General features: G+C 48.5%; 1 protein-coding gene and 2 long non-coding RNA genes across 7 annotated transcripts in view; all 3 read right to left on the reverse strand.

The window, feature by feature from the left end:
- LOC309527449 overlaps nt 1-11,726 on the reverse strand; it is a 67,711-nt gene that overhangs the window by 16,863 nt on the left and 39,122 nt on the right. The gene's annotated exons all lie outside the window — the stretch shown is intronic.
- The window catches only part of LOC309527463, a 38,178-nt gene continuing 27,095 nt past the window's right edge, over nt 644-11,726 (reverse strand). The window contains exon 2 of the long non-coding RNA XR_014217244.1: nt 644-1,186. This is a non-coding gene — a long non-coding RNA (uncharacterized lncRNA). The remainder of the gene's footprint in view (nt 1,187-11,726) is intronic.
- Nucleotides 1,996-9,606, reverse strand: LOC309527406 (uncharacterized protein). 5 transcript variants are annotated; one of them, XM_082214255.1, is made up of 5 exons: nt 9,312-9,594; nt 8,412-8,550; nt 7,659-7,794; nt 3,568-3,623; nt 1,996-3,510 (listed from the first exon to the last, which is right to left on the reverse strand). In XM_082214255.1, the coding sequence occupies exons 3-5, from the start codon at nt 7,690-7,692 to the stop codon at nt 2,425-2,427; spliced, it is 1,176 nt and encodes a 391-aa protein (XP_082070381.1). In that variant the 5' UTR covers nt 7,693-7,794; nt 8,412-8,550; nt 9,312-9,594; the 3' UTR covers nt 1,996-2,424. The 5 variants fall into 5 exon arrangements, with proteins under 5 accessions (XP_082070381.1, XP_082070380.1, XP_082070379.1 ...); XM_082214254.1 differs by having other exon boundaries at nt 1,996-3,453; nt 3,493-3,623; XM_082214253.1 differs by having other exon boundaries at nt 1,996-3,623; nt 9,467-9,606.

Here is an 11,726-nt window from a genome sequence, read left to right on the forward strand (position 1 = left end):
TCGCCGGGCTCCACAGGCTTGCAGATAGCTTCCTGAAGTCTGGAGAGCAAGAGGGGTCGGTGTGCACTGACCCCCCCTCACTCTCCAGGCTTTAGCGAAAGCCTGCATTTCCCCTTCATTTTTGGAGGGGGGAAAGTTCGTCCTATAGGGCGAAAAATACGGTAAGTAAATAAATAGTAATTGGGGAGCCACCACCGAGAAGGCCTTGTCATGGCTGAACGCCGACCGGGCACCACCAAAAGATCATAGGTCCCGAGATGGTTGATATTAGGAGTGCCGCTCTATTAGGAATTTGGATCCCAACCAGTTTAGGGCTTTATACGCTAGTACCAACCCGCTGAATTGAGCCTGGTAGCTCCCTGGCTCCCTTGACGCTGCGCCAAGATTTATCTTTGGAATTACTGAGTAGGAAATCTGTGTGCCCTGTATACAGTCACTACCTTTGCAGAAGGACTACGTGGAGGATTGAAGAACATTAGGAATGGGACTGGGGAAAATAAAAGCTGCGGGTTATCTATTGGTGTTTCGCAACTTTCTGACTTGTTGCAGGACCTTTGCCAGACCTAGCAGAGTATGCGCAGAGTCCACGGAAGCAATTGGCAACTGGTTGCAGACAGGATGGACGAAGCAGGAACCAGTAACCTGTAGTTATAGGTGTTTATTATATACAGTGGACTATTTACAGGAACAGAACACGGATCTTTGACTAGTTCTCTCTGACACCACTCACAACTCTCAACCTCCAACTCCTACACTAGCCACTCCAACTAACACATTCCAGTTAGTAGGCCATAAATCATTATTTCCATGAGAGCTTGACCAATCATGGAGCTGTCTCCATGCCTCTGTATCACCAGGCAGATTACACACCTTTACATTGCCTTGGCTGTCGGCCAAACCCTAATTGACTCTGTGTAAAGCTGCAGGTATTCAGATTCCCAACATTATCTTCATGTCATCATACGAATCTAGGGTGAGGCCTTATATCCTGCCAGCAAATATTGTGCAGGCAAGTTGGGGTGAATTACTGTATTTTTTGCTCTATAGGATGCACCCGACCATAGGACGCACCTTGTTTTAGAGGGGGGGAACAAGAAAAAAAAATTCTCCCCCTCTCTGCTCAGCGCCCCTTCAGCGAAGCGGCAGGAGAAACGGAGCCCCTTCCATTTCTCCTCCCACTTGGCTGCTTAGCTGAAGGGGCATCTACCCTTCAGCGAAAGGAACCCGAAGCCTCCGGAGCTCAGCGGGAGCGCTCCCACTGCACTTCGGAGGCTTCGCATTGCTATCGCTGAAGCCGAGGAGCCTGCATTCTCTCCGTAAGACGCACACACATTTCCCCTTAATTTTTGGAGGGGGAAATGTGCGTCTTATAGAGCGAAAAATACGGTATGCACCATAAAACTGACTGACCAGAGTTGGGTCGATGACTGAATCTGGAGTGAGAATTGGGAGTGTAAACGCTTTCGCAACTTGATCGAGATGGGAGAGGGACTAGGATGGGAGAGAGACACATGTCGGTTTCCTAGTGAGGCTTCAGTCTGTCCCCCTTTGACCCTTGGACTAGGCCTGCATTTCTAGAAAGGCCTCTGGAAAGAAGGAATTATGGCTCTTCCTGATCTGCTGCCTCCTCTGGGGAGGGAGAAGAAACAGCCCTTTGTCTTTCCCACCCAGGGAAGAATGTGGTGAGTATCTTTTGCAGGTGGTGGAGAGGCAAGACTGCAATGGAGGATTGGTGGAAAATGCGCTTTGGGGAGGGAGGTCGCCCCACGTGGAGACCCTCCAACCTCAAAGGGCGGCCAGTGGGACCGGAAGAGGCAGGGAGGCAGCTGCTGGTGGAAGGGAGCAGCGTAGGACAGAAGGGATCAGCCCTGCTTTCCCAGCATTGGACTGAGGGTTCCTCGCGGATGAAATGTCTAAATTAAAATCCCAGCCAAGCCCAACTGGAAAATGTATTGTCTACATGAGTCCTAAGAGATGGAAGACAACAAAAACAAATTGGAAGTATTTTATTGGAAAGATTAGAAAAAGAGGAAGCACAGTCTTATTTTGCCACCTGTTGGTTTTTCATCCCTTACACACCTACCAACAAACTACAAGAACGTCTATCAAAAGAATCAACAGAAATATGGACAGCGTGGAAAGCAGGTAGCTCTTAACCAAAACCATCTTTTGTTTTCTCTCCATGACACCCTTAGCACCCTGAATAAATAAAATAGACACTTCCAAAATATATATTTTGGAAAATTCAATGTAATGAATCTTTTGATGGAAATTAAGGGATGTGCCCTGACTGAAACTCCTTCCACAATCCAGGTTTCTTAGATCATTAGCATGCGTTGTGCTTGACCTGAAGATTTCCCCACGTTCCAGGCATTAAAATGGTTCCTAAATTTATTATTTAAAGATGGTTCTCTTGACTGGAGTTCATTCTGCACTCCAGGCATTTAAACAGCATATCTCCTGGGTGAATTCTTTGATGGGAAGGAAGGTCTCCTCTTCAACGGAAGCTCTTTCCACACCCCAGACATTTAAATGGTTCTCTCCAGCATGAATTCTTTTGTGCTTCTCAAGGTTTGTGCCCCTACTGAAGCTCTTGCCACACTCGGGGCATTTATATGGCTTCCCCTCTGTGTGGATTCTCTGATGTGACGTAAGGCTCGTGCTCACAGTAAAGGTCTTGCCGCACTCCAAGCATTTATAGGGTTTCTCCCCTGTGTGGATCCTCTCATGCTTAATAAGGTTTGTGCTCTGACTGAAGCTTTTCCCACACTCTGGGCATTTGTACGGCCTCTCCTGTGTGTGAATTTTTTGATGTGAAGTAAGGTTTTTTCTCCAGCTGAAGCTCTTTCCACACTCCAGACATTCGTAGGGCTTCTCTCCCGTGTGGATTTTGTCATGTTTCGTAAGGGCCGTGCTCTGACTGAAACACATACCACACTCTAGACATTTAAATGGCTTTTCGCCCGTGTGTATTCTCTGATGGGAAATGAGGTCTGAGCTTTGACTGAAGCTCTTTCCGCACTCCAGGCATTTGAAAGGCTTCTTCCCCGTGTGGATTCGCCCGTGCTTGGTAAGGTTTGTATTCTGACTGAAGGCCTTGCCACACTCCAGACACTGATAGGGCTTCTCCCCGGTGTGAATTATTTGATGGGAAATCAGGTTTGAGCTCTGACTAAACTGCTTCCCACACTCCAGGCATTTAAACGGTTTCTCCCCTGTGTGAGTTCTTAGATGTTTAGTAAGGTTTGTGCTTCGACTGAAGCTCTTTCCACATTCCAGGCATTTACGATGTTTCTCTCTCCCATGAGTTGTCTGGTGTGAAGCTTGGTGTTTGCTTTGACTAAAGTCCTTTCCAAACTCCAGACCCTGAACCTTTCTCTCTCCCGTGTGGATTATCTGATGAGAGATGAGGTTTGCGCTGCGACTGAAGCTATTACCACAGGCCAGTGGTTTCTCCTCTGTGTGCGCTCTTTGGATAGGGATTTCACAGACGTCTACTTGGTTTCTGCCCTGCCTCCTCCACATTTCTTGATCCCTAAAGGTCTCTTCTCCCTCTTCATTCTTGACGGGTTCCAGGGACACCCCAACTGGCTCTTCGTAATCCTCACTGCCCTGCCCAGTTGCTGCAGAGGGGAAAGAGAGAATCCTGATAAGATTTGGAAGGCACCTCCAAAGGTCATTCAGCCCTTGCTCAATGCAGGAGCCACAATGCAGGACGGTCATCTCCAGGCTTGACTACTGTAATTCGCTCCACGCGGGGCTGCCCTTGAAACTGTCCCAGAAACTCCAGCGGGTGCAGAATGCTGCAGCGAGGCTCCTCACGGGGTCTCTGCCATGGGAGCATATTCACCCAGTGCTTTTCAAGCTGCACTGGCTCCCGGTGGAGTACAGGGTCAGATTTAAGGTGCTGCTTTTGACCTTTAAAGCCCTTCACGGCCTAGGACCCTCGTACCTATGGGACCGCCTCGCCTGGTATGCCCCACGGAGAGCCTCAAGGTCCATAAATAGCAATACCCTAGTGGTCCCAGGCCCTAAGGAAGTTAGATTGGCTTCAACCAGAGCCAGGGCCTTTTCAGCACTGGCCCCAACTTGGTGGAACGCTCTGTCTCATGAGACCAGGGCCCTGCAGGATCTGATTTCTTTCCACAGGGCCTGTAAGGCAGAGTTGTTCCGCCTGGCCTTTGGCTTAGAATCAGTTTGATTCCCTCCCCCTCTTTCTTTCTTTTTTCCTTCCTCCTCCTGTGAAGAGGCTGCATTTTAATGTTTTAATGTTGTATTTTAATCTTGCTTTTAAGTTGTAATCATTCAACTTGTTTTTATTATTGCTTGTAAGCCGCTCTGAGCCCGGCCTTGGATGGGGAGGGCGGGGTATAAATAAATATTATTATTATTATTATTATTATTATTATTATTATTATTATTTATTACCACACTATCCCTTATAGGGAGCCAGCTTCTGCTTTCAAGCCTATTATTATCTTATACCCCACCCATCTGGCTGAGTTTCCCCAGTCACTCTGGGCAGCTCCCAACAGAATATTAAAAACACAATAAAACATCAAACATTAAAAACTTCCCTAAACAGGGCTGCCTTCAGATGTCTTCTAAAAGTCAGACAGTTGTTTATTTCCTTGACATCTGATGGGAGGGTGTTCCACAGGGCAGGCACCACCACCGAGAAGGCCCTCTGCCTGGTTCCCTGTAACCTCACTTCTCGCAGGGAGGGAACTGCCAGAAGGCCCTCGGAGCTGGACCTCAGTGTCCGGGCAGAACAATGGGAGTGGAGATGCTCCTTTAGGTATACTGGGCCAAGGCCGTTTAGGACTTTAAAGGTCAGCACCAACACTTTGAATTGTGCTCGGAAACATACTGGGAGCCAATGCAGGTCTTTCAGGTCTGGTGTTATATGATCCCAGCGGCCACTCCCAGTCACCAGTCTAGCTGCCGCGTTCTGGATTAGTTGTAGTTTCCGGGTCACCTTCAAAGGTAGCCCCACATAGAGCGTATTGCAGTAGTCCAAGGGGGAGATAACTAGAGCATGCACCACTCGGGCAAGACAGTCTGTGGGCAGGGAGGGTCTCATCCTGCGTCCCAGATGGAGCTGGTAGACAGCTGCCCTGGATACAGAATCGACCTGTGCCTCCAGGGACAGCTGTGAGTCCAAAATGACTCCCAGGCTGCGCATGTGGTCCTTCAGGGACACAGTTACCCCGTTCAGGACCAGGGAGTCCCCCACACCTGTCCGCCCCCTGTCCCCCCAAAACAGTACTTCTGTCTTGTCAGGAATCAACCTCAATCTGTTAGCCAAATGAGGTAGATATATTTTTTTAGGCTCCTTACCAGTGAGGGCAGTGTCACACGCCCAAGAATGTGACCTGACCACAAAACAGGTAGGAGCCAGTTTAGGAGGAATCAAATGGCTGAATGTTTGAAAGTGAAAACAACTCCAGATGAGGAACAAGGAGGGTTCTAAAATGGACAGTAAAAAATGGGTTGAGTAAGCATTTTCAGGGACGGGTTGAATTGGAGATGGTGAAGGTGAGGTGGCAGGAGAAGGCTGTGAAGAGAGTAAAGGGTTAATATGACATATATTTAGTGCGTGTCCTCATGCAAATCCTCTTGCAGACTCTTTGAACTCTGACTGTTAATGCGTTACTGAACAAAGTCTGACCAAATGAAAACTGGGCTTCAGCCACCATACTTGAACCCTGCAGTGAGAACTTGCCACACACAAAAAAGAGTTTCACCACTTTTTGAAATAAAAAAATTCCTTCCTGTAGCACCTTAAAGACCAACTAAGTTAGTTCTTGGTATAAGCTTTCGTGTGCATGCACACTTTTTGACTATGGCAGACCAACACGGCTACCCATCTGTAACTGGAACCACTTTTTGAGGCAGTCTAGAGCATCTTTATCTTTTTTCCCAGACTACTTATCAGATGCAGAAAGGCTTGGGGGTCAATCTTTGCTCAGAGATTTGACAAGGGGTGCTTGTTACATGTCCAATTCACCTCCGTGGCTTTTGCATTGTGCACGATCGTGGCAAGGAGTCATTTGACTGACTTGATGTGTCAGAAACAACAATAAAAGTTAAATAAATAAATGAGAGAGAGAAAGAAAGAAAGAAAAAGAGAACCAGAGCCCATGTAGAAGGGAAAGTAAAGGGGGGAGGAGAAAAAAAAACAACACCCCAAAATTATACTTTACAAAGCTGTACTTCACCAGAACTTAACCTATTACAGTATTTGTAAGAATGGATTCCAAATACAGTGGTGCCCCGCAAGACGAATGCCTCGCAAAGACGGAAAACCCGCTAGACGAAAGGGTTTTCCGTTTTTGAGCTGCTTCGCAAGACTAATTTCCCTATGGGCTTGCTTCGCAAGACGAAAACGTCTTGCGAGTGTTCTGATTTTTCCCCCGCTTTCCCCCCCTTTTTCTAAGCCGCTAAGCCGCTAATAGCCTTTTAGCCGCTAAGCCGCTAAGCCTTTAATAGCTGCTAATCCGCTAAACCGCTAATAGCGCTAATCCGCTAATAGGGTTGCTTTGCAAGACGAAAAAACCGCTAGACGAAGAGACTCGCGGAACGGATTATTTTCGTCTTGCGAGGCACCACTGTATCACTGAATTTGTCCATGGCAAGTCTGCATTTATATGCAAGTGATTCGTATGCTGCGAGTTTGTATAAGCCTTCAATCCAATCGTAGAAGGGAGCCGCATTTTTATTTTTTCCAATTCATCAGTATCAGTCTTTTTGCCGTTGTCAGGGCAGGGAGAGTCCACTCGTATTGTCCTTTTGTAAGGTTTCATGTGCTGGGTATAAAATTCAAGAGGATATTTTGGTCTGTAAATGTACAGTTCCGTTGATCGTTTCAGTTACCTTCTGGCCAAAATTCTTCAATACAGGACAATGAAAAAAAATGCATGTTTTAGAGAAGCATTATCCCTATTGCATCTCCAACAGTTAGATACCTTAGATATCCCTTTTTAAAACAAAAAACCAAAACAAAACTTGAAAGCCTCGTTATCTCCTTCACTTGGTAGAACAACTGCATTCTCCCCATTCGTGATTCCAAGGTATTCAGAAGCACGCTGCCTCAGACACTGGAGACAGAACGTAGCCATGATGATTAGCAGCCATTAGGGGTGGCTAGTCCCTAATTTATAATAATAATAATAATAATAATAATAATAATAATAATAATAATTATTATTATTATTATTATTATTTATTATTTATACCCCGCCCATCTGGCTGGGCTTCCCCAGCCACTCTGGGCGGCTTCCAAAAGAATATTAAAATACTATAATACATCAAACATTAAAAGCTTCCCGAAACAGGGCTGCCTTCAGATGTCTTCTAAAAGTCTTGTAGTTGTTGTTCTCTTTGACATCTGGTGGGAGGGCGTTCCACAGGGAGGGCGCCACTACCGAGAAGGCCCTCTGCCTGGTTCCCTGTAACTTGGCTTCTCGCAGTGAGGGAACCGCCAGAAGGCCCTCGACGCTGGACCTCAGTGTCCGGGTAGAACGATGGGCGTGGAGACGCTCCTTCAGGTATACTATATGCCCCTAATTTGGCTTAGGGGCATATGAAAAACCTTGCTGGCTTTCACAGAGCCCAACCAGATGGCTCTGAAAAAGCCCACAAGCAGCTGTTCTTACCTAGAGAAGCTACACTCCCCTGTACCTCCTCCATGACTTCCTTGCACAAGGCTCTGTGCCCTGGGTCCAGTAACGCCTGCTCTGCTCCTCCTCAGGGAAATAAATACACAGCTGCCGCCTCAAAGATCACCAGACCCTAAAAGAAATAAAGAAAATTCTCTCCTAGTATTTCCCTACAGGACTGAAAAACTTACCCACAGAGTCATCTGGCCAAAAAATCCTCAAGGTTCGGTAATAAGAGTGGGACACCCTGGGTTGCAGGTCTCACTCCTGCCAGCACTTGGGCTGCAGCACGAGGTGGGAAGGGAAGCGGGTGGTGCTGTGGTCTAAACCACTGAGCCTTTTAGGCTTGATGATCAGAAGGTTGTCAGTTCGAATCCCTGTGACGGGATGAGCTCCCGTTGCTCTGTCCCAACTCCTGCCAGCCTAGCAGTCCAAAAGCATACCGGTGCAAGTAGATAAATAGGTACCGCTGTGGTGGGAAGGTAAACGGCGTTTCCATGCGCTCTAGTTTCCGTCACGGTGTCCCGTTGTGCCAGAAGCGGTTTGGTCCTGCTGGCCACATGCCTTGGAAAGCTGTCTGTGGACAAACACTGGCTCCCTCGGCCTGAAAGCGAGATGAATGCCACAACCCCATCGTCTCCTTTGACTGGACTTAACCATCCAGGGGTCCTTTACGTTTCACTTTTTTTTACCTTGTACCCATTTGCTTTTGGAAGAAACCAACACTTTGCTCAAGGCCCAGTTACGTACCTGCTGCTGGAATTCGCAGGAGAGGAAAGCAATGTCGGGCTCCTGTCAAGGTTGTCCGCCTGCAACAAACTCTAAACAAACCCGGCAGGGAGAATCTGTAGGAGCACCACTGGTCGTCCTCTGAGTTGATGAGGTTCACCTGACAACAAGAAGAAATGACAACAAGAAGAAATGACATCATCTGCCCAGTTGGGGAGTAGTCTGCCAACAGAGATTCAGTGGGTGCCTTCTGCCTCAGCTTTTGAACACCTGCTAAAAACCTTTCCATGCTGCCAATCCTATGCAGGAAATTATGAGAATATCCTTTAATGGTTAGTTGTTTTGGCATCCATCTGTCTTGAGAAACAATGGAGTACGCCTCCGGGGCATAGCTGTCAACCTTCCCTTTTTTTGCGGGGAATTCCCTTATTCCAGCACCGTTTCCCCACTGCTTGCCGCCGCTATCCTGGATTGTTAGCTATCCCGTAGGCTGTCCCTGGCAGTGGCGTAGCGTGGGTTGTCAGCACCCGGGGCAAGGCAAGTAATTTGCGCCCCCTAGAGTGAGTGAGCCAGGTAGGGGCAGAGAGCTGCGAGTGCGAGCACGCCCCCCCATGTTGCGACCGGTGCGACCGGGCCCCCCTGCACCCCCCACGCTACGCCACTGGTCCCTGGGACAGGTGAGGCTGCTGATTCCTTATTTTCAAGGCTGCTGATCCCTTATTTTCAAATCTGAAAGTTGATAGCTATGCTCCGGGGGTGGGTGGGTGTGAAGTAGAACCGCTGCGTTAGCAGCACCAAAGCCACCTCCCTGGGGTGCAAGCCAGGGCAGTGGAGGTCTTGGGCTGCCCGGTTGGCAAGACACCCCCCTCCTCGGCCTCGCTGATGGGGGTCCAAAGGGAAGCAGAGCAAGACGTTTGGTACCAGCTTAGCTGCAGGAGTTTCCGGAAGCAGCATACAAGGTGCCATCCAACTGTCTTAGGGACTCCGCTCCGGATGTGTGTAGGGTTTGCTTTTCTTCTCTTGCAATGCCCAAATCCCTAAATCCCTGGAGGAGAAGCCCCCTTTCGCCCCTGTACCTCCAAGGCGCGCCCAGCTGTTCATCTCCCTTCTCCCCAACTTCACAAACTGGGCAGGACATTCAGAGCTGACGCCTATTCAGGTCCCCATTTGAAGGCAGCCAGAGGATGCGGGGCTCCTGCTTCTTTCGGTTGGCAACCGGAAATCTCCCTATCTCTCTGGCTCCTCTCCTGCTTTCGCTTATCCCTTTGGAGGGACGCGGTTGGTCACTTCTGGTACCGCCCCCGTCCCTGCGGAATGCTCAGCCAATAGATATTCAGCGGGCGTCTTCTCCATTAACCTTTAAATGCCCGCAAAAACTTTGTTGCGTAGCCAAGCCAATGCAGGCAATTAAGAAGATGCTTCTGTAATAGTTGGGCTCACTCCTCCGTTGTCTCCCGAGACAGGCCGATGCCAATCAATCAACAGTTGATCTCTGATTTTTTTTAAAATGGATTTACGAATGTATGATTGTTGAAAGTCAGTCTTTTTTTTTAATGAACAGCACTACGTATATAGATTTTTTAAAAAATACAGATATATAAAAACCAGCCTTTGATTTTTCCAAGCATGGCTTCCACCCATCTTTCCTGGTTTGCGGCAGAAGCTGCGTTCCCTATCCGAAGAAAGGTGCTCTGCATGTGTTTTTTTGTTTGTTTGCCCAGACAGAAAGTGGGGAGCATTAATCTCTGCAGGAAAGCATTCTGCACATGCTCAAAGGCCGTCTGCCTATAGATCTTCTTCCCCCCAGAAAGGAGGGAAATGATTCTGTCGCTTAAAAAAAAAAGCACTCTGCACAGGCGGAGGGATACTGCGTGCAGCCCCAAGAAAGCGAGAAAAGTAGCAGTTAAGAGATCCTTTATCTGTTGGAAAAGGTTTGTAGGTTATATGAAGAATCACTGCAAGCAGGTTAAAACGTTTGTTTGTTTGTACCCCACCCATCTGGCTGTGTTTCCCCAGCCACTCTGGGCGGATTCCAACAAAGATTAAAAATACATTAAAATGTCGCACATTAAAAGCTTCCCTGAACAGGGCTGCCTTCAGATGTCTTCTAAAAGTCAGGTAGTTGTTTATCTCTTTGACATCTGATGGGAGGGTGTTCCACAGGACGGGTGCCACCACCAAGAAGGCCCTCTGCCTGGTTCCATGTAACCACACTTCTTGCAGTGAGGGAACTGCCAGAAGGCCCTTGGCACTGGACCTCAGCGTCTGGGCAGAGCGATGGGGGTGGAGACACTCCTTCAGGTATACTGGACCGAGGCCGTTTTGGGCTTTAAAGGTCAGCACCAGCACTTTGAATTGTGCTCGGAAACGTACTGGGAGCCAATGAAGGTCTTTCAAGACCGGTGTTATGTGGTCTCGGCGGCCGCTCCCAGTCACCAGTCTAGCTGCCGCATTCTGGATTAATTGCAGTTTCCGGGTCACCTTCAAAGGTAGCCCCACATAGAGGGCATTGCAGTAGTCCAAGCGGGAGATAACTAGAGCATGCACCACTCTGGCAAGGCAGTCCACAGGCAGGTAGGTTCTCAGCCTACGTACCAGATGGAGCTAGTAGACAGCTGCCCTGGACACAGAATTGACCTGCGCCTCCATGGACAGCTGTGAGTCCAAAATGTCTCCCAGGCTGCGCACCTGGTCCTTCAGGGGCAAAATTACCTCATTCAGGACCAGGGAGTCCTCCACATCTGCCCGCCTCCTGTCCCCCAGAAACAGTACTTCTGTCTTGTCAGGATTCAACCTCAATCCATTAGCCGCCATCCATCCTCCAACCGCCTTTAGAGTAAACCCAGCACTATAACGGAGTTAAAAACGAGAATCAAGAAAGGGAAACAAAGGAGAAACAAGAAAGGGAAAATATTGCATGATCAGAACATGCAGTGAAGGGAAGTAGATGTTCAGTTCCTCTTGAATGTAAAGTAATGCAATGTCGAAAAGTACAGTGGTGAAAAATATAAATGAAAATCTAAATAGAGAAAGAGATTCTCCATCCGTAGCTTTTTTGTTTGTTTATTCGCCCAGACAGAAAGCGGGGGACGGCATTACCCTCTGCAGGAAGGCGCTCTGCACGGGCTCAGGAATACTTTTTTGGGGAGATGGAAACCACCGCCTCCGGCCAGACCCCTTTGCAGCGACCAGCAGAGGGCGAAGAGCGCAGGGCGCGCGCGTCTCCTCTCGTCCGGCTCCGGAGGGAGGGATGGAGGTCGGACGGAAGGGGCTGAGCTTCTTGCCAAGCGGCGGATTTAGCATCCGGGGGTGCCTCTGAAGCCTTGGGGGCGGGGG

Source organism: Podarcis vaucheri (genome assembly GCF_965113315.1).
Source record: "Podarcis vaucheri genome assembly, chromosome: 2".
Lineage (NCBI taxonomy): Eukaryota > Metazoa > Chordata > Lepidosauria > Squamata > Lacertidae > Podarcis > Podarcis vaucheri.

Coding starts and splice junctions, on each gene's coding strand:
- LOC309527406 (XM_082214253.1), bottom strand. CDS start 7,692: ATGGAGGAGGTACAGGGGAGTGTAGCTTCTCTAG. Junction 3,624..7,658: donor GGGGAGTGTAGCTTCTCTAG/GTAAGAACAGCT, acceptor TCCCCTCTGCAG/CAACTGGGCAGGGCAGTGAG.